The sequence below is a fragment of the Zophobas morio genome, unplaced genomic scaffold (assembly GCF_036711695.1).
Source record: "Zophobas morio isolate AGI-343-1 ecotype UQ-CSIRO unplaced genomic scaffold, CSIRO_AGI_Zmor_V1 ptg000002l, whole genome shotgun sequence".
Lineage (NCBI taxonomy): Eukaryota > Metazoa > Arthropoda > Insecta > Coleoptera > Tenebrionidae > Zophobas > Zophobas morio.
The window spans coordinates 7,402,508-7,426,008 of record NW_026972107.1 but is presented as its reverse complement, the minus strand read 5'-3'; the positions used below and the strand labels follow the sequence as shown (position 1 = coordinate 7,426,008).

Genomic DNA, 23,501 nt, shown 5'->3' with positions numbered 1-23,501 from the left:
TAAAAAATAAATCAGAGGGTTTCCGACACATCTTATAAACCCGAATTATAGTTCAGAAGGTTCGAATTGATAAAGAGAACAATTTTTAGAAAAATCGGTGTCAGTTCAAGAAAGATAAGTAGCTTGACAGGGTTTAAATTCGGTAAATTTTATAATGCAACTAATAAGTAAAAAAATCAGCGGATCTACCTGACGTTTGCTCTGTTTACTAATTCGAGCGTCTTGAACAAAAATACAGGCTCAAAAATTATCCTCGGGAAGTCCTCATTTTTTTTTTAATTTTTCAAAAAACAGATTTCAAAATTGATAACCAATAACTCCGGAACAGGATAAGATAGCTTATTTCGGCATTCACCATTCGATTTCTTGGAGGGTTTTAGTAGTTTCGGTTGATTTTCAGGCCAAATGCTACATTCGTTTGGACTAAAGTTCCAAAAACATCTTATAAGTCCGGATTATTGTTCTTCTACCTCTAGTTTATGAATTTGCCTTGCGTTTTCCATGGGGTATATCGTACGTTTTTTACGATTTCGTATATTTTGTAAAATGGGTAATTGTTAATTCATGCGTAATAATATACATTGCAAACAACTGGTAATTCTTGACTGTAGCTTCATAATTTATTCGAAAACGATACACCACCGCTTGCTTAAGCTCTCGAGCGTTCTGTAGCCACTTCCAGGATCCTGTTCCGTCCTGCGCTTTTTGAGTAATTAAGGAAATTTAAACAGTCCAGAGTCCAAAACAAACTGCCAGCCGAAATTCTTATCAAATTGCGTCTTTAAAAATGGATGTGGCCCAGCCCTCGTGCGCACTTCCACTTCGCCTCTCTGTTTTACTTTCTGTTTTTTCGTTCCGCCACGATCATAATGTAGAACCCAAACATACCTCTGTTTGGAAATCCCCACACTTGTTTCTTTTGAAAATTAAATTCCCCAAACTTCCCAACTAGCTAAATTTTTAATCAGATTTGCAGGTAAGTAGACTTAACGTTTCCTGGTACACCTCCAGCGAATAGTTCTAGACTCGCAACTCCCAACTTTCAACTTCTCACAATCCCTCCTTTAGACATGTTCCGTCAATCGGCCCCCGCAAATTACCACCCGAATCGAAAAACTTCCGATAGCCGCTAATGGCCGCCCGCCGCCCCCGCCGCATTTTGTACGTGTTATGATTCTCAAACGGAGCCGTTCAATTAAATTCTGTTGGCATCGTTTGCGACCGACAACGGGCGTGTATACACGCTGTGTTATTGCCGCCGCCCCTTTATGAACCCCTTTCATCCGCAGCAGCGGCCTTTGAGACGTCGCGCTACAAGCCTGAGCCTCCAGATACTGCGGCCGCCCTTTTGTGTAATGATAATCTCTGTCTCCCCGAACGCCGCTACCTTATTTCGTCACTAAATATAATCCAGCTTCGGGGCGGCGCGCCACAGATGGCGGCCTACGCGGGAGCGACGATAAAACCCGAATTCTAGGACAAGTGCAACTGACGGCTGGATTCCGTGACGTGGCGTGGATTTTGCTTTACAAGCAATTGCTGCGAAAAGCTAAGTTTGACGACAAGTTACAAGAATACAACTTGATGTGTTAACGAGCTCGTGCTGCTACTAGCAAGATTGTAGAGCATTCGCTTTTGTCTATGTAAAATGGTGATATACAATTTTAGTAAAGGGCCGATTCATAAACCACAAGTACAGGAATATGTTATTTTAGAAAATTTAGGTAGCATTTAGTATGCAGAATTTTGAGATGATGTCATCAAATTATTGCTGGGGATGATACACAAATTTTTAGCGTTTTGCACGATATTCGAAAAATAATAATATGAAATTTGACAACAATCAGTCCAGTAGTTCCGGAGATTGTCTAACAAATATCGATACAGACGACAAACAAGAGACAGACCAAGACAACAAAATAGAAATGCTAGAAAGGGAAATACGAAGGAAACACATCGTAAAATAGAAATACGGATGAATATAAAAGAGAAAATTACTGAACTAAAAAGAAGAGAGAGAAAAAAATAAAAATACAGCAAAAAGAAAACGAAATTTTTAAAAATAGCAAAAAAATTAAATACAGGAAGAAAGAAGGTTGTAGCAAAGAAACACAACCCCAGCGTAAAGAATTACCCAATTACATGAAGGAAGCAAGGAAAGAGCGGTAAAAGAGAAAATACTATACAACAGACTACGTATAAGCAAAAATGAATACAAGTAGGAGCAAGTAAGTGAAATGATAAAGAAAAAGAAGTCTTAAAAGGATACTTAAGGCGGTTTAATGAAACATAAGTTCAGGAATATATTATTTTATAAACTTTAAATAACTTTTACTGTACAAAATTTTGAGGTGACGTCATCACATTTTTATTGGGAAAGACTAGACAAATTTTGGTCGATGCTTTATCACCTAGAGATTATTTTTAACAGACATCTAAACTTCGATTTCATTTTAGATTGGGAAATTTTTGGAAATTAGGCCATATTGAGCTTTCCCTTTCAAACGAGCTGTCATTTATCTGAAAATTAATTACTTTTTTTACTAGTTCGAAACATATCTCCGGGACCTTCTGATTTTTTTTCAAATTACACACAAGGGCGTACACCTTGAACTGAAAATTAACAAAAAAAAACAAACTTAAAGCTCTTCAAACGGTGAAGTCCGGAATCTGTTATCTCATCCCGTTCTGGAGTTATGAGTCGTCAATTTTGAAATTTGTTTTTTTAGCATGGGTGTCGTTGATAAAAAATTCAAAGAAAAATCAGGACTTTCCGGAGATAATTTTTGAGCCCGGATTCTTGTTCAAAAGGTGCAAATTAGTAGAGAGAGCAATTTTCAGTCAGATCGGCCGATTTTTTTATTTGACTTAATTTTTCCATTGTAATTTTTTTTCAATTTAAACTTTGTCAAGATATTTTGTTTAAACCGACACCGATTTGTCTGAAAATTGATGTCTTTACTATTTCAAACCTTCTGAATAATAATCCGGGCTTGGAAGATAATTCCGGAACTATCTGTTTTTTTTTCAATTTTTAAAGATCGACTTTTCCGAAAATCACCACCATTTAATATACCCGTCTGACGATTCCAAATGAGTGTAGAATTTGAACTGAAAATCAACAGAAAAACTAAAACTCTTCAAGAAATCGAACGGGAAATCCAGAATCTGTTATCTGATCCCGTTCCGGACCCGTCATATTTGAAATTTGTTTTTTAAACATGGGCATCGATTGATAAAAAAATAAAAAAAATCAGGACTTCCCATAGACATTTTTAAGCCTGGATTCTCATCTAGGAGATTTTAGTCAGCAAAGAGAGCACAATTTAATTTTTACAATCTGAAATTTCTGTGATAAGGACATGTCAAGTTTCTCGACTCCGATTTTTCTGAAATTGTTCTTTTTGCCAACTCAAATCTCGAATAAGAATCCGGGATCAAGAGATATCTCCGAGACCTTTCGACTTTTTTTTGAATTTTTGACTATAGACATTTCTAAAAAACGACACTGCCCGATAAATGTGCCTGTCAATTCCAAACGCGTGCAGAAATTGACCGCAAAGTTAGTTAACACAACTAAGAAACTTTAAGAAATCGAATGGTGGAAATTGAAATCCGGTATCTCATCCGTCAAATCGAAAATTTGTTTTTTAAGTATAGGTGTCGATCGTTTAAAAAATTAAAAAGGACTTCCCGGATCTATCGTTTCAATAGAGATTTTTATTTAGGAGGTTTAGATTAGTTAAGGTTGTGATTTTTAGACAGATCGGCAAATTTTTTTTGACGTCTTTTTATTATATCTTGAAATTTATGGGATTTAGAAACCGTGTCAAGATACCTAGCAGGTATAGAGTTTGACTTGAAAATCAACCTTCAATACTAAAAAATTTTAAGAAATCGAATGGTGACAACCGGAACCTGGTATCTCATCCCGTTCTGAAGTTATTGGCCGCCAAATTGAAAATTTGTTTTTTGAGTATGGGTGTCGATCGTTAAAACATTAAAAAAAACTCGGGACTTCCCGGATCTAACTTTTGGGTAGGGATTCTTGTTTAGGAGGTTTGAATTAGTAAAGAATGTGATTTTCAAACAGATCGGCAATTTTTGTTTGACGTCTTTTTGTTAGATCTTGAAATTTTTAGGATTTAAAGACCGTGTCAAGATACCTACCTTAAACAATTCCGATTCATCTAAAAATTACTCTCTTTGTTTGTATTGATGAGGTGTTTCGGTACACAGTACCGTCTTCAGGCCTGAAGACGGTACTGTGTACCGAAACACGTGTAGCAGTGACTACAAATATATTATTTAAACTCTGAAAGTTTTTTCATTATTATTAAAATTAATTACTCTCTTTACCAATTCGAATTTCTTGAACAAGAATCCGGACTCAAAAGATGCCTCCCAGACTTTCTGATTTTTTTTGAATTTTTGAAAATAGACATTACCAAAAAACGACACTGTTGGATATGTCCGCTTGTCGATTCCAAGCAAGTGTAGAGTTTGACTCGAAAATCAGCTTTCGACACCAAAAAATTGTAAGAAATCGAATGGTGATAATCGGAACCCCATCTCTCATTTCGTTCCGAAGTTATTGGTCGTCAAACTGAAAATTTGTTTTTTGAGTATGTGTCGATTGTTAAAAAATTCAGTACTTCCTGGATCTATCTTTTGAGTAGGGATTCTTGTTTGGGAGATTTGAATTAGTAAAGAGTGTGATTTTCAAACAGATCGGCAAATTTTTTATGACGTCTTTTTATTAGAGCTTGAAATTTATGGGATTTAGAGATTGTGTCAAGATACGTAGCTTAAACAATTCCGATTCATTTAAAAATTACTCTCTTTACCAATTCGAATCTCTTGAACAAGAATCCGGACTCAAAGGATGTCTCCGAGACTTTCTGATTTTTTTTTTAATTTTTGAAAATATACATCATCACCTAAAAACGACACTTGGATATGTCCGCCTGTCGATTCCAAGCAACTGTAGAGTTTGACTTGAAAATCATCTCTTAATACTAAAACATTTTAAGAAATCGAATGGTGATAACCGGAACCCGGTACCTCATTCGGTTCCGAAGTTATTGGCCCTCAAATTGAAAATTTGTTTTTTGAGTATGGGTGTGGATCGTTAAAAATAAAATAAAAATTTCAGCACTTCCCGGATCTATCTTTTGAGTAGGGATTCTTGTTTAGGAGGTTTGAATTAGTGAAGAATGTGATTTTCAAACAGATCGGCAATTTTTGTTTGACGTCTTTTTGTTAGATCTTGAAATTTTTAGGATTTAAAGACCGTGTCAAGATACCTACCTTAAACAATTCCGATTCATCTAAAAATTACTTTCTTTACCAATTCGAATTTCTTGAACAAGAATCCGGACTCAAAAGATGTCTCCGAGACTTTCTGATTTTTTTTGAATTTTTGAAAATAGACATTACCAAAAAACGACACTGCTGGATATGTCCGCCTGTCGATTCCAAGCAAGTGTAGAGTTTGACTCGAAAATCAGCCTTCAACACCAAAAAATTGTAAGAAATCGAATGGTGATAATCGGAACCCCGTCTCTCATTCCGTTGCGAAGTTATTGGCCGTCAAACTGAAAATTTGTTTTTTGGGTATGTGTCGATTGTTAAAAAATTCAGGATTTCCTGGATCTATCTTTTGAGTAGGGATTCTTGTTTGGGAGATTTGAATTAGTAAAGAGTGTGATTTTCAAACAGATCGGCAATTTTTGTTTGACGTCTTTTTGTTAGATCTTGAAATTTATAGGATTTAAAGACCGTGTCAAGATACCTAGCTTAAACAGTTCCGATTCATATAAAAATTATTCTCTTTACCAATTCGAATCTCTTGAACAATAATCCGGACTCAAAGGATGTCTCCGAGACTTTCTGATTTTTTTTTAATTTTTGAAATTATACATCATTACCAAAAAAGGACAATGTCGGATATATCCACCTGTCGATTCCAAGCAGGTATAGAGTTTGACTTGAAAATCAGCTTTCAGTACCAACAAATTTTAAGAAACCGAATGGTGGTAACCGGAATCCGGTATCTCATTCGGTTCCGCAGTTATTGGCCCTCAAATTGAAAATTTGTTTTTTGAGTATGGGTGCCGATCGTTACAAAATATAATAAAAATTTCAGCACTTTCCGGATCTATCTTGTGAGTAGGGATTCTTGTTTAGGAGGTTTCAATTAGTATAGAGTGTGATTTTCAAACAGATCGGAAAATTTTTTTTGACGTCTTTTTATTAGAGCTTGAAACGTAAGGGATTTAAAGATCGCGTCAAGATACGTAGCTTAAACAGTTCCGATTCATTTAAAAATTACTCTCTTTACCAATTCGAATCTCTTAAATAAGAAGCCGGACCAAAAGGATGTCTCCGAGATATTCTGATTTTTTTATGAATTTTTGAAAATAAACATTATCAAAAAACGACACTGTTGGATATATCCGCCTGTCGATTCCAAACAGGTGTAGAGTTTGACTTGAAAATCAGCTTTCAATACTAAAGAGATTTAGGAAATCGAATGGTGGCAACCGGAATCCGGTATCTCATTCCGTTCCGAAGTTATTGGCCCTCAAATTGAAAATTTATTTTTTGAGTATGGGTGTCGATCGTTAAAAAATAAAATAAAAAATTCAGCACTTTCCGGATCTATCTTTTGAGTAGGGATTCTTGTTTAGGAGGTTTGAATTAGTAAAGACTGTGATTTTCAAACAGATCGGCAATTTTTGTTTGACGTCTTTTTGTTAGATCTTGAAATTTATAGGATTTAAAGACCGTGTCAAAATACCTAGCTTAAACAGTTCCGATTCATCTAAAAATGACTCTCTTTCCTCATTCGAATCTCTTGAACAAGAAGCCGGACCAAAAGGATGTCTTCCAGACATTTTCATTTTTTTTTAATTTTTGAAAATAGACATTACCAAAAAACGACACTGTTCGCGATATCCTCCTGTCGATTCCAAGTAGGTGTAGAGTTGGACTTGCTTTCAGTACTAAAACATTTTAAGAAATCGAATGGTGTTAACCGGAACCCGGTATCTCATTCCGTTCCGAAGTTATTGGCCGTCAAATTGAAAATTTGTTTTTTGAGTATGGGTGTCGATTGTTAAAAAATTAAAAAAAAACAGGACTTCCCAGACACATCTTTTTATCCCGGATTCTTATTTAGGGGGTTTAAATTAGTAAATAGAGCAATTTTGAGACGGATTAGCTGATTTTTTTTTGACCTCGATTTTTTACATTCTGAAATTTGTCAGAATTAGACCGTGTCAAGCTCTCTAGCTTAAATAGACTCTGATTTCTCTGTAAATTGTTCTCTTTGCCGATTTGAACTTCCTGAAGGAGAATCCGGGCTCGAAATGACACTCCGGGACCTTCTGATTTTTTTTGAATTTTCCACAACAGACATTTTTAAAAAACGACACTGCCCTATATATTCGCCTGTCGATTCCATACAGGTATAGAATTTGACTTGAAAATCAACCAGTAAATCTAAAAAACTTCAAAAAATCGAGCGGTAATAATCGGAATTCGTTATCTCGTCCCGTCCCGAAGTTATTGGCCGTCAAATTGAAAATTTGTTTTTTAACTATAGGTCCTGATCGTTAAAAAATTAAAAAAGATCAGATTAGATAAATAGTCCGGCTAATTTTTTCACTTCTTTTTATAGCATGGTGAAATTTATCAGATTTTTAGACCGTGTCAAACTAGCTAGCTTAAACGGACATAGACACTTTCGAAAAATGCCAAACGAGTATAATGTTTGGCGTGAAAATCAACCAACAAAACTAGAAAATCTCAAGAAATGGAATGGCGAAACCGAAATCCACTATCTCGTCTCGTTCCGAAGTTATGGACCGTCAAATATTAAATTTGATGTAGGTGCTGATTTTTAAAAAATTAAAAAAAAATTAAGACTTCCCGGAAACATTCCCGGATTATTATTCAGACGGTTTGAAACGAATTTAAAACATGCCGAAAGCTATCCCGATTAAATGGACTCTGATTTGTCTGTCAACTTGAATCTCTTGAACAATAATCCGGGCTTAGAAGTTGTCTCCAGCAGCTTCTGATTTTTTTTTTTTTTTAACAATAATAGACTCTTCCAAAAACGACATCCCCCGATATATCCGTCTGAAAATGAACTAACAAAACTAAAAAACTTCAAGAAATCGAATGGCGAAAACCGGAATCCGCTATTTCATCCCGTTCCGTTATTATGGGCTATCAAATTTGAAATTTGTGCTTGAGTATGGGTGTAATTCCTTTAAAAATTCAAACAAAATTTAAGATGTCCCGGAGTCTAATAAAATCGACAGAGATGACAGAAATACGGCAGACCGATAGAAATAGGCGACCTATTTTTCGTACTCTAGGGGTCATGAAATGTCGAGAAAAGGAACGCAGTCGTTCGCTGGATGTAGCCTATTTTGAGGAAGTCCTTAGATTATTCTTTTTTTTTAGTTTAAATCCTCATGGTGCATCATAATACGTTTAACAAGCCTGGCATAATTAAAAAAATATTCTTTATTCTTTTCTTTCCCCTCACCACTCTTTTACATCCTTTTCTTTGTTTTGTCTTTTGTCAGCTTAGACCGCGCCGAAGACAGCGTAGCTGCTGAAACACGTTGACCATATTGTGGGGATAATAACACAGTTGCGAATTCTTCTTTACGCAACTCTGGGAAAACATTTTGGGTAAAGACAACCCCCTCCTCCCCCCCGAAAGCCATTACCTTATTTCGTCACTAAACATAATCCAGCTTCAGGGCGGCGCGCTACAGATGGCGGCCTGCTCGGGAAAGGCGATAAAATCTGGATTCAATGGGACAAGTGGAAGTGACGGCTGGATTCCGTGACGTGTGGCGGCTGTCTATACACGGGAAATTTAAAATAAGCTCGTGCTATTGGCTCCTTTGAAGGCGGATTCAATCGGGGCGTCCGATTCGGAGGACAATTTCGACGGTTTTACGTTGAACGGAGATATTGCTGAGAGGAGTTAAAGCGAATAAAAGGGGGTGGAATACATAATGCACGCGGGGGAGGGAGCGGCTCGAACCAGGGTTCGGAACGGCGGGCTGCGGGGAGAGCGGAGGGCACAAAAATGACCATTTGTCAGCGATAAGTGGAAACTGGGTTTAGGCTCACGGTTTCCTGGGACCTGGAGGCCCGCTGTGTAAAAAATTCCATTTTGCTGTTCGCGAACTCATCCATTCTGGTGAATAGTAATGGTAAGACGATGTAAGAAATTGTTCGCACTGGAAGCGTATGGGGCGGAGAATTAACGATATAGACCGCAATGAGCTTTCAAAGACGATAATTGTATATTCTACAAGAAGGATCATCCTTTTGCACATTTTTGGGAAGCTACATCATTTCGAAGTTATTCTCTCCATCGTCAGGGGGCTTAAATTTTTTTGATGTTTAATGAACATTTCATATTTATGTTTTTGTGTGGTGTATTTTAACAAAATCACTTTTCTTTTCGACGGAGACTAATGACCATTTAAAACCCGGGCGCCTCGGTGTTTTCAATCAAATCTCGCCGCAAAAACTCTGCACGTAAATATTTGTGTAACCTCCGAAATTCCGGCACCTCGAGGTTAATCCACCCCCAGTGGGTCCGCCGCCGCCAAAAAAGACAACACCTTCCATACATCCGAGCTGAAACCGCCGCACCGGCCGGCCGCGTCAGTTTTTTCCTTCGCGAAACAAAATCCGGAAGTTAATTAAAAGCGAAGATAAATGAATCCCCGGCAAAATTTTGGGGCGCTGAAAGGATGATCGTTAGACTTGCACGAGAGTGCATAAATCATAATCTGAAATGAACATATTGCCGCAATTTCGGCGCAAGATAATGCGATTTGCTCGGATAGTGTTAAGGTGAGCGCTAAGTGGCGAAAGCGCTAAACGAGGAATAATGGGGGGCCCATCAATCGGAGCGTTGGTTTTTCTTTTGTAGTTTTTCGACAGGAGTCCATTCCGGGCGGTTAATTTTATGCGATGGCTGAGAACTGGGCCGAAGTTTCCCCGATAAATCTGCCGACGTCGAACAAACAATAATTAGAAAAGCGATCTCGGCCTGAGTTGACTTGCTGGGGGAAGTTTCAACCGCGGAATTGACATTTTTCGAGTCGTTAGTGGCGCTTCTATTTCACAAGAGAGTGGTTTATTTTTGGAATGGCTACCAAGAAGCGCTCTTTGGGCTAATTTAAAACAACTTGAGGCGCATCTAATTTACTACCCACCATTAAGGAGATTGCTTGAGTGTGACTATGGGCACGCAGATGCTTTTTTACACGTATTTTTAGCCACAAGCCTTTGACGCCAGTTTTAATTTTAGTATCAATATGGGTAGAAAGATTTTCCACTTTCCACTTTACTATGACCTTAAAAACCGAAGAGTAGCACTACGAGGTTGTTAAAACAATATTTTTGGCAAATAGTGCGGTGTACTGTCGTTGCGAGGCGGCAAAAAACTGTTTTCTTAGTAACGCTCCCAGGAGACACATGCGGCACATTTTCACCGACGCCAATAAATGCAAAACTTTGTTCTTTTTATGTGAGTTTGGCTGAAACTCAAGGTCGACGTTTAATTCAATCGGTAGTTGATCAATGTGCGGCGTTTAACCGGTTCTAATTGAAACGACATTCGTTATAGCTACATTGTGACATGCAATGAAATATGGGCCACGACCACCATTACATGCACGACATTAATGACAGACTGTTGTTCGTATCGATGTTACGTGCAGGTTGTGCATGTCGAAAACAACGTCCGAACGACCTCGGTGTCATCATGGCGAGATCGACCAAGAAGCTACAAGTGACGAGGGTTGAAAGGGAATTTTTTATTAAGAGGAACGTCCGTCAAAAAAATTGCAAACTAACTCGACTTTGTTTGGCCGCGTCAGATGGCGCAATTTATATGGAAATTCTTTTAATTTCTTTCATTTGTGTCGTGATTGTCTCAACTTTCTTAAAGACTTAATCTACAACCTGCGTACCGAATTATGTCGTCACGCCGAAGCGGAAGATATAAGAGTTTGTCCGCAAATGACGACGAGTTTTATTGTGTTTTTAAAAACAATGACAGAGAAATAACCCATTTTAACAATGTAAACACCCACGACCTGGAATAACGATATATTGATCGAAGCATTCCTACATTTAGTGTACAAAAAGTTGGAAGTGCGGGAAAATATACCATTTGTAACCATTAAAATGTATGGAATATTAATGGAAGATTAAAAAGTTGATGCTGGCCGAAAACACTGTACTCGGTGGTTTAAAAATGATCGATTTCCATTCGATAATTTCCTCGAGAAAATTAAGAGGGGGAGAATTGGTAAGAAAAACAAGCGTAAAAGCTTTCACATTTCGATAAATATCGGGCTTATCTAAGCAAGAATCGTCGTAATGGATAATGGTTCAGGTTTCAGGGAAGGGATACCTAATTTAATTGCTTCTTCACCACCTAAAACGTTTACTAAATGGATTTTTCCCATCAAACGGACAAATAAAATGGAAATTTTATGTCTGGACGATTAATTTCGCCCGCACGTGATGTACATATTAATTTATCGAATAACGATTACTCTGGCTATTTTCTTAGATAAAATATTAGCTCCGATTACGCGTAAGTGATTCACTGTATACCCGCTGCTCGCCCGTAAAACACGCAACAGATAAGTGACCAAGAAGTACCCAGGGGTTACTTAATGACCTCCCCACACTTTTCGTTTTATATTTTTCAACTAAAACCATATAAAAAATATTTTTACATCCCGAGCGTAAGCAAAGGAAGTATTGTAATCTAGTCCGTCGGTCGACTCTCTACTTTTACGTTTTCTCGATCTTTCATGACCCCTAGAAGACGAAGAAATAGGTCTCCCATTTCCGTCTGTCTGTCCGTCTGTCCGTCTGTCCGTCTGTCCGTCTGTCCGTCTGTCCGTCTGTCCGTCCGTCTGTCCGTCCGTCTGCCGTCCCGGATTTTTATTAGACAGATAATCTTCGAAAGTACTCGACCGATTGTTGTGAAATTTTGTACTTATATTAAGAATATCATGTAGATGGTAAAACGCTAACCAAAATTTGTCTAATCATCCTCACCACTAATGTGATGACGTCACTTCAAAATTGTACATAGTAAATGGGTTTTCAATTGTATAAAATAACATAGTCCTACACATGTAGTTTACAACTCTGAATCGACTTTTCACCCGAAACGTCCAGATTTTTGGAAAAAAAATCAAAATTATAAAACAACATTTTGAAATTTAATTTTTAATCTGCTAACCAGAATGCTTTGAAATGTTGCAGATGTTTTAAGGCTATAAAGAGCATAATAAATTTTTTTCACTAGCAGCCTGGACGCATGCAAATGTCGACTCATTTAGTGGTAGCAAATTCAACTTTTGCTACCACCGGTTCAAAAAGAAAAATTGAGGTTATGTACGCAATATTTGATGTGATTATTTCTTAAAAAATGAACAAATGTGTGCTACAAACATTACTTGAGTATACGCATGGTAGTTGGTAGATGGTACAAGATAAAATGATTAACTCAGCGACAAATATAAACGGTTTTCTTTGTGTTGAAGATTTAGATTAAGTTTGATTAGAAATCAAAACAAAATCATGTTGTGTCAAAAAATTGAACGTTTATTTTTCAGTTTATTGTCTTATGGTTTCTACTAGTGAAAAAAATAGTATATTAACCACGGTTGCAAAGCCACTTCTAGACCTCGCACTCAGAGCCCTTGACGCTGCGCGTCTCGGGTTCTAATTTGCGCTCGGTCTAGAATGCTTGGCTCTGCAACCTTGGCTAATAATATACTATTTAGTCAAACAATATTTGCTTATCCCCTCCAAAAACTTGATGACGTCAGCTCAAAAGTTTGTGGAATAAATCATATCTAAAATGTACAAAATATGATGAGTCTGTACTTGTGATCTATCACTCCATTCATATTTTTTGGATTTGCATATACAGGGTGACTCAAAAAAATTAATGAATGCGTAAATATATTTTATTGATTTAATCAGGAACTACAAAACGGAATGCTCTGACATCTTGCAGATATTTTAAGGTTATAAAGAGCATAATAAATGTTTAGTCAAAATATATTTGCTTCTCCCCTCCAAAAACTTGATGACGTCAGCTCGAAAATTTGCCGAATAAATCATATCTAAAATGTACAAAATATGATCAGTCTGTACTTGTGATCTATCACTCCATTCATATTTTTTGGATTTGCATATATGTACAGGGTGATTCAAGAAAATAAATGAAAGCGTAAATTTATTTTACTGATTTACTCAGGAACTACAAAACCGAATGCTTCGAAATCTTGAAGATATTTTAAAATTATCATAAGCATGGTAAATTTTTGATCAAAATGTATTTGGTCGTCCCCCCTAAAAAATTTATGACGTCACCACAAAATTTTGCTGAATAAATCCTATCTAAAATGTACAAAATATGGTGAGTCTCTTCTTGTGATTTATCATTCCATTCAAATTTTTTCGATTTGCATATACAGGGTGACTCAAAAAAATTAATGAATGCGTAAATTTATTTTATTGATTTAATCAGGAACTACAAAACCAAATGCTTTGAAATCTTGCAGATGTTTTAAGGTTATAAAGAGCATAATAAATTTTTAGTCAAAATATATTTGGTTATCTTCTACAAAAAACTGATGACGTCAGCTCAAAAGTTTGCCGAATAAATCGTATCTAAATTGTACAAAATATGATGAGTCTGTACTTGTGATTTATCATTCCATTCATATTTTTGGATTTGCATATGCAGGGTGACTCAAAAAAATTAATGAAGGCGTGAATTTATTTTATCGATTTAATCAGGAATTACAAAACCGAATGCTTTGAAATCTTGGGAATATTTTAAAGTTATTATAAGCATGGTAAACTTTTGTTCAAAATGTATTTGTTCATCCCTCCTAAAAAAATTGATGACGTCACCCTTAAATTTTGATGAATAAATCCTATCTAAAATGCAAAAAATATGATGAGTTTGTACTTGTGATATATCATTCCATTCATATTTTTTAGATTTTCTTAAGAGGTGGTTCAAAAAAAGGCGCCGTATACCTGAGTAAATTGTTTCGTTATTTTATTGATTATAAGAAATCAATATTCAAAATGACCCAATTCATTTTCCCGAAAATTTGGGAATACAATAATTTTATTCTTAGTATTACACTACATCTATCCCAACTGATATACGTGTCCTTGCAAAAATGTTGATGACGTCATCACAATTTTTTTTTAAATTCCCACTACAAAAATGTAATGAGAAAAAAAACACAATAGGCATGCAGTCGTCAAGTTTCCGACAGCGAGGGAAGTACTGTCTAAACTCTTTAGACCAATTTTTTTAATGTTGAAATAACATTCTAGGACTTAGGCTATCGTCAAGGGTCTAATGCAACATACATCTTCTCTGAGTTAGTTTCCTCCAACCGCATCCAATCAGATTTTTAGCGGTACAAACAATTTCAAGTTTTCTCGACGTTTCATAACCCATAGAGTATGAAAAATAGGTCTTCCGTTTCCTTCTGTCTGTCGTCTGTGGTCTGTTGGCAATTTTACTACACAGATAATGTCCGACACTACTAGAATGTTTGATAAATAGTTAAACGGTTATCAAAATTTGTCGCATATTGATGTCGTTACCTCAAAATTTTGCAAGGTAAATTCTATTTAAATTGTCATGTCACCCACTCCTGAAAACGTTCTAAATTTTTCTGAAATTTTGACGATTTCGTATGTTAATTTTCTTTGAGAATGAACCAGGACCCCTACTACTTAACTACTCATTCTTTAAAAAAAAATCTGATATGTTAACATGATATGTATGATATATGACATAATATGTGGTTATTTTCTGAATAAATTGTTTTTCAAATATATAAAATATTCTTAGTCTATACTTGTGATTTATCGTCCATTGATATTTTTAAAATTAATTTTACAGGTTGATTTAAAAAAAAAATGATTGACGTAAGCGTTACACTGAAACATAAGTAAGCAAATCAAAAAGCAATTAGTTGATTTCAAAACAAAACAACATGCTTCTGACCATTCTCAGAACCCTAAATTAATTTGCAATAATGGAGTAACAATTTGTTTATTTTCCTTTGTTATGGATACCTGCTAATTTTAAACAAACATTTATTATTGAAATCGACGCTTTATATTACAAACCAGAGCTTCGTTTGGTTTGCCGAAGGTTAATTTATTCAAACTGATGTTAATGTCTCGTTGTACAGTTTAAAAAATTTCGTTTTTACATTTCCAGTTATCGCATCATGAATGTCACAGCATCGATTTGTTTCGATTGAATCAAAGTTTCATGCAATAAAATTCAAATTTTAATTTCCATTTTTGTTGCAGCCGCGCCATCCTGAGCAACCCCGACCTCCTGCCGAAGACTCCATGGACTCGCTTGCTCGAGAACGACTTCTGGGGAACCCCCCTCAACGACAGCGGCTCCCACGGCTCCTATCGGCCGCTCTGCGTGCTCACCTTCCGCCTCAACTACCTTCTCGGCGGCTTCCAGCCCTGGGGCTACCACCTCGTCAACGTCCTCCTCCACTGCTTAGCCACAGTTCTCTTAGTCAAGCTCGCGCGTCAAGTTCTTCCGAAATCCAAGTCTTCAGTGGGGCCAGCCATCACCGGCCTCCTTTTCGCCGCCCACCCCATCCACACCGAGGCGGTGGCAGGCGTGGTGGGCAGAGCCGACCTGGCGGCCTGCAACTTCTACTTGCTCTCGTTTCTGGCCTACGTTACGCATACGAAACACAGAGACTCGCCCTGCTGCTATCGGTGTTACTCGTACAAGACTACCAGTAAGGAGGACAATATGAAGCAACTAAGGGCCTTGAAGTACCAGAAGTTCGTGTATAGTCTTCAGAAGAATGTGACGAGTTGCAATTGGCCGAAGAGGCTGGGACGGGAGGTGGTCCACAGTGAATGTCGGGGGGTGGTCTTCCGGATGAACGCCAAGGAGGAGAAGGAGACGTGTTGTTGGGGGAACAGCGTGAAGCAGTGGATGTACTTGGGGTTGTGCGTGGTTTTGGCGTTGGCTGCCATGCTGAGCAAGGAGACGGGGATTACGGTGCTGGGGATGTGTGTGGTGTATGACTGCATCTACAGCCCGACGCTGAAAAAGGTTGGTGTTTGTGTTTGTTGAATAGTAATTAGTACCCTTTTATCTTCGCACTACGGTAAAAGAGTTCAATTCATTGATGTAATTGGGTATTCACCCATGTGATGAACCGAATTAATTGAATAAAAAAGTTGAAAAATGACGACAAGACAATTAATTAGAGGGCAACAAAAAAGCCACTAATTTAATGGGTTCCCAGAGGACACAAAGGTAATAAATTGCTGACCTAAATTCGGTTTAATGTATTTCCAGTCGTTTGGTAGTCGTCGATATACTTATACATTCTGGTTGAAGACAGTACTGTGTCCGAAACACGCGTGCAGCAGTGTCCAGTAATTTAAACTCTAAAAAGTTATTTACTAGGGAATTACAGTTAGACTGACAAAATGTAGACGTTGTCTTATCTGAGCTTGAATGATAAAACCACCATGTTTTAGTTGTTCGTTGTGTCCTCGACTGAAATTTTACCAGGTCGTGTCTAACAATATGGAGGAATTGTTTACGGTACAGTAAACTTTATTTTAGGTAAAAATTAGTTTTGCGAGGAGCCTACATGAGCAAGTTTAGTGGATTGTTAATTCTGTAAACGCGGGAACTACGTGCTTAAGTTTAGCCCATTATTAATTTCGGCCTCAGGTCGTCGTATAAAGGCGCTGCGGATTAAGGAAAAGAGTATAGCATACCGTCGGTGGCGACTGTAATGTGCCAGACCTGCTCCAGGCAGTTTCCATAATAACTTGAGAAAGTCTACATAGTGTAACGTACAGATCTTCGTAAATTTTTTTTGTGTGGTGGTTGAAAAGTGTTAATTCGACCCCAGGCCGTCGTAAAAAAGCGTTGGGGATTGAGGAACGCCGATCTACAACGTATCTTATTTCCAGTAAATATCTTTTACCGTCGGTGGCGACTGTAATGTGCCGGTTTATTTCGAGTCGTACGTGTAGTAATGTTTAGAATGGAAACTTTTCGACTGTGGGTTCTGCTAGATCGCTTCAATGTTCTGCATATAGCGCGCTGATCGAATTTTGAGCCCCCAGACCCCGCTAGTCTAGTGCACTAGCGATAGTGGTAATGCGATAGTTAGTCCTGGAGCAGCTTTATCCTTAAGCACCGTATTAAAGGCGATAAATTTTAATCTATGATAAAGCAATTCCGTCGCGCTCCACTTTTTTATCTACCTCCATAGAAGTGCGCTCCGTTCGTAAAGTTGGAAAATCCCCAGCGAATTGATTGGCTTTACGTATCGAAGTTGAAGTGCTTTACCTTGGAGTTTAGAGTGGCGAAAATGAATTGATTTTCTTCGGGTAACTCGCTCCAACTTACTAATCTTCATAATAACTCAGATTTGTGTAGTGAAGTCGGTTCTGGCGATAATTTGTCGAAGTGCACGGAGCCGGGGTATTAAATTTTTAACCATTTCGCTCACGGAACGGCCATTGATCCTCGCTCTTCGATGGGAACGACTCGCAATAAACCCACCAGGGACGCTCTTCTCTCGCGGAACGTGTTAATGTGTCACGTCCCAGCCGCTATCTCTTCTTGTCGTCCGGTCGTCTGCTTTCCCAAGATTGGAAAACTTCGCACCAGATATATGGCGTTGCAAATGCGGACGCACACCCGCAACCGACACTAAAAACAGCCCGGCCATCCGACTTCGTTAAGGCCCTAATGGAAATGGGACGTTCGACGAGAAACGAACGTGCACACAACAAAGGGAAAATCGCCGCCGACCGGCCTAAGAGGATGAGCACCGGAATTTTTCATACGACGCGCTGCCTAATAAATCCGCTTTCATTCGACCGGCAATGGCAAGTCTTGGGCCTTTCAGCCGCAAATACAAAACACGGAAAGTGAAACGGCCGAGGTATGCGGAGAATTCGCGGGGACGGTACCAGCCACAAATCACGACTATTACGGCCAGGAATAAAAAGTAGAAAGGACGAAACTTTCCAAGGCCCCCGAATCACTTTTGCCTCGCTGATTTGTCGCTCGTCCAAACTATGGTCATTTCCCGGCGAAATCGTTACTTCTAATGGCTCAGCGCCTGATTATCCATGAAAAACTATTTCCATTCACATCTCGACACCAATGGACGCTTTATGATCCAGTAATTACGACTGTACTCATTGGAGTGTTAAGCTACGTCAAGAAGTGATGCTCCCGTGATGAATTTATGCCTGCTAACCCGGCTAAATTTCCGGTGGCTTGGCACAACTTTCAGCCCCGATATTCCGGTTTGTTTTGTCGTTAGTGGGCCCAATTTTTGCCTTAATCGCCCTCCCTGCCGCAGATAATTCATTTCGGCCGTGGTGTGGGGGATTCGATTTTCGGCGTTATCGTTCCGGAGTTCGACCGTCCGATATTAACTCTCTATGGGTCAACATGCGGAATCAATTCCGGTTAAGGTGGCGCGATACCATCGCGCCGACACATTAACACGATCGAAGCGACTCCGGGCACGCGTCTATCGTGTATACTTTACCTACATAACGGTCTGGCGTGGCGCTTATCTGATATCGTTGAAGTAAATTCGAACCGACTCTGTCGAACACGATCGAACGGATCGGATCGATCTAACGCGGATCGGCCAAATATACGAGGTCATTTAGATTTTCACCTCCCCGCCTCCCGAACGACACCAGAATCAATTCGAAACTGAGGCCCGGACCGCTCAAATTGCTTTTCTTACTTTATTTCGGTCGTTCAATACGTCTTCTTTCAGGGGAAGACAGTCCATAGATATTTGCCGACGCGGTGTTGACTGAACAATTTGTCGGGATCAGTGGCGGTGTATCGAATGTAAACATACGAAATCCACGAAAAAACGAAACAAATAGGGCGAAATCGGACGCAGGCACGTAAAGAGGAGAGAAAATTGTGGAGGCGCTGCGGAGAGATTTATTCATTACGGAGCGGAGCGCTAGATTTACGCGGAAATCTAAAACAAAAAGAGCTCCTCGTGGATGTTTGGCCAGAAAACGAACCACCTACGCGGTAATCTCCAGCAAACATTTTTTGCGTGGTGTTGGCAACAGAAAACGCGCCCAGGTTTCAAGAAAAAGATTCCACAACATACCCGACGACCTTTAATAATAATAATAGAAGTCTAGCTTTCGCTTTGCTGTTTTGGTGGCGTCCGTAATGTGCCAATTTTGCACCAAACCACACTTTATCCACGGTAAGCCGTAGCCACGCCAATTTGAGGAATAGTACGCGGTGTAACACACGCTACTTGTCGTAAATTTTTTCCTTGTGATGCCTAAAAGGTGTTAATTTGGACCCCAGTTCGTCGTAAAAATGCGCCGAGGTTGAGGAACATCGGTCTGCCGCATATCTTATTTCCGGCGAACAACTCTGCCGCGGTGGCGACTGTAATGTGCCAATTTGCCCCAACTCGTCCGCATAGTAATGTCGCGGAGGGTAATTTTTTTGCCAGTGCGGCAAGTGTTAATTCGACCCCAGGTCGTACGTATGAAGACGTTGAGGAATAGCAGTCTACAATGGCCGACACCGCCACCGTATTTACATGTTTATCAGACCGGCCGACGCTGCCTCCGGGATTTATTGGCGCTATTCGTGTAATGTAATGGCGCGAAGAACCGGAGACGGATACGGGTCTAACTTGTGCTGACTGCTGAGCCGCGCCACCCTCACTCACCCCCTACGGCTCCGGGAGATTGATAACGATGCAGCCACTTTGCGGCCGACGAGAAGCTCCCCTGTCCCCCAAATGTGACTCTAATTTTCAATTGAAATTCGATGCTTCCGTTTATCATTGACGCTCCATTTGAAATTAAAATTAAATTTCGGAACCGTTCGAGCCACATTTGCCCCAATTGTCTGACGCTGATCAAACACGGATACTGCAGAGGGCGGGCGATAGCGGCGCTGGTGAACGGTGAAAACGCTGATGTTAATAATTGGAGTTTAATTGTTGCTAACTGAGAAAGTATATCTGTTTGAACGCTGCGAGAAAATTGGGCCGCTTAAAGTAGAACGCTACTGAGCGAGTTTTCGCCGGGAATTTTACTAACAGGGGCTTATCTCGATCCGAAACACTACGCTAACAGCTTTTGACAAAATCTTGTGTAGACTACAGGTTATTCATCATTAAACCATCTGCAACCGGTTATTATCGCCAGTTATTTACACGCTAGTGCCAGCGGTACAGTTTCCCGTATAAAAGATCCTATCTCGGCATGAATTATGTTCAACATGTACATGTAAAAATACGAATGAAAAGTATATTCCATTCATGTGATGTTACGCAACGACTTTCAAAAAAGAAAATTTATGGAAACCGTTTCCAACTGAAAACAGTTAAAAAGACAGTTATCACGCTTTAAAACGCGCGCAACAACAATAATCTCGACAAAATGCACGCCACACTTCATGAAGCAGACAGGGACAGGCGGCTGGCTTACACCAGAAACACATCCAGAGATATATTGCGACTACACGTCCACTGGAGCCATGCAGATAAGAGGTGGGAAGTCCGGTCTGAATCGCATACAGATCAATGGAAAGCAGGCAAACGGGCTCATTCGCTACAAAAGGAAATTTTAATGTGCTCTCTGCAATATACGTCACAAAAGTGGGCCAGAAGACGTATGGATCCGATATTCATCAAACTTGAACCAGCTCGCAAGATTAGAAATACGCGAAAACCCGGTGTGACCTTTGATTCTGGGCTCTTTAGGATAGATATCATTCGTTTTTTATCTACATTTTTTTAATTGGATTTGAAATCACATGTAGGTGTAATAGGTGTCTATTCCTTAAGGGACATTTCATCGTAACATACTGCCATGAAACTCGAATGTGGTCGAAGGCGCTACGGGTTTCGCCAATATCTTGGGGGTGGTTGTGACGTACGTTAGAACGGGGGCTGTTGCTCGGGCGCCCGCATTCTCGACGAAGAGAACGCATGTAACTTCTAGTATTATAGTGTTTCATGAGCGCTTAAGGAATAGAAAGAACATTCCGGTTAAAATTTAAAAATATTCGTTTTTATTGCCTACCACCAGCTATAAAATGGATTAAAAAAAAAAACTAACTCAAAGAAAAGTTCCACAACTGGTAGCGGTTCCTCACGCGACGGTTCTGCTTCAGTCCCTGGGGAGGCGGCGACGTCAACACTAAATTGCTTCCTATCTTCGCAATATAGTTATTTTTTGATGTAATCAGTGAACTCAATACATTACCATTTTTACTTTACTGTTAATAGGTTGATTAAATTTGCAAATTGTCACTTTTCTTTGTTTTTCACATGGAGCACTTCAATTTTTTTAAAAGCTACGTCGTTTGCCAAAATCAGTTTTATCTTAGCAGGTATTTGCCCCACCCACCCGCCCTCTATTTTCTTATTGAATACGTTATTTGCCAACATCAATCTTATCTTAGCAGATACTAGGTTCGTCCGCCCGCCCTCTATTTTCTTAGATGATACGTTATTTTCCAAAATCAGTCTTATCTTGGCAGGTACTAGCTCCGCCCATTTAAAAATTTCATAAGACAACGATTTTAACTTCGAATAAAATAAAAATTTCCACTAAAAATTCAAAAATCAAAGTTATGCGATAGCCTCCTTGGTAGAGATTCCTCACTGGACGGTACTGCTTCGGTCCGTGGGTAGGCAGCGATGCTGAAACGCGCGCTCGAGCAGAAAGAAACGCTGCAGTGCTCTCTCAAAATAGCACATGGTACTTGCTGGATGGCGGTGAGGGTGACGAAAGTACTCAGGTGTTGGCGTACAATTTTCTTTTCCTGCTGCGGTTTCTTTCACTTATTTATATTCCTGATGCACGACAACTGTCAATCTCCTTGTTTGTTATGGTGGCGTGGCGCGGTTGTCAACGGGTCATCGGTTCATCGGTAATTTCGTCGAAAACGGAATGTCCTAGATCTGTAATGCCACGAGGAAACTTCTACATAAGCAACACATGGAGTTTAATTTCTCAGGGAATTTCTCAAAAAATAAACACCATGTGCAGTTGCAATAAGTGTTTAATAATTTTAAGGATATTCATTGAAAATGAACGTGATTAACACTTCGTTGACATTTGACATTCACGAGGTATTCTATCAGTAATATTTGGTTTTAAAAATTTAAGTGTTTGCGGAAGGGTCCAGGGAAGCTCTAAATGTTAAACAGAAATCAATAATCCAAAAACGAATGTTGAAAACTTTCGTAAATATCACAGTACATAAAACTGTAATAGAACCATGACGTTTCGCAATTTATAATTAAAATCTTCATTGTTCTAGTACAACTTGGTCCACGTAAAGTGTGACTACTTCCGACAATGTGCATGTATAAAACATTGATCAGTTTCGTGTCTTTAATAAATTTATAACGCCGCTCTTCAAACACACACCATTTTATTAATAAACAGTGGTGCCGTGACCAGGCTGCATGAAAAATAGACGCTCCATCCCGGATCCTCCGTGCCTCGGAATGTCAATTTGGTTGTCTTCCCTTAGACATGGGTTGCCCCGTCAGGTAGCGATCAATCACCAAAATAATTCCTCCTGTTTTCGTTCCAGAAACAATGGCGCAGCATGTTCGTCCTGGGCGCCGCTTCCGTCATCCTCCTAGCCATCCGGCTGCAGTCCCCCGTCCCCCACTTCTCCACCGCCGACAACCCCACCGCCCGCGACCCGCGCCTCCTCGCCCGCCTGCTCACCTTCCTCTACCTGCCCGTCTTCAACTTCTGGCTGCTCCTGGCGCCCAGCACCCTCAGCTTCGACTGGGGCATGGACGCCGTCCCCCGCGTGACCGCCCTCGGGGACGGCCGCAACGCCGCCAGCCTGTGCTTCTACGCCCTGCTGGCCGTCGCCGTGAAGAAGTGCGTCTCGTCGCTGCACCGCGGCGAGAAGAACACGTGCCACTGCTGCCACCTGGACCTGGCCGAGGCGCACTCGGCCAGCTGCCGCACCACGAACAACAACAACACGGCGACGACGTGCGGGTGCAAGAGGAGGACTTCGGTTTACAGTGTCGTTCTGTTGTCGCTGGCGCTTCTGACGCTGCCCTTTCTCCCGGCCACCAATCTGCTGTTCTACGTGGGCTTCGTGGTGGCCGAGCGGGTCTTGTACCTGCCGAGTGCGGGACTGTGTTTGATGCTGGGGTTCGGAGGGGCCGCTGTCTATAGAAAGCATCGCACGGCGTTTACGGTGGGGTTTATTGGGGTTTTGCTGACGTTCAGTGCTAAAACGGTGGTGAGGAACAGGGACTGGAACAACGAGGAGGCGCTGTACAGGGCGGCGATAAACGTCAACCCGCCCAAAG

At 39.8% G+C, this 23,501-nt stretch overlaps 1 protein-coding gene across 1 annotated transcript in view; it reads left to right on the top strand.

Annotated features, from left to right (window-relative positions):
- The window catches only part of LOC135126478 (protein O-mannosyl-transferase TMTC2-like), a 135,954-nt gene that overhangs the window by 7,998 nt on the left and 104,455 nt on the right, over window positions 1–23,501 (top strand). Inside the window, exons 2-3 of the mRNA XM_064052505.1 lie at window positions 15,436–16,213; window positions 22,757–23,501. Of these exons, the coding sequence (XP_063908575.1) occupies window positions 15,436–16,213; window positions 22,757–23,501 (1,523 nt within the window). The remainder of the gene's footprint in view (window positions 1–15,435; window positions 16,214–22,756) is intronic.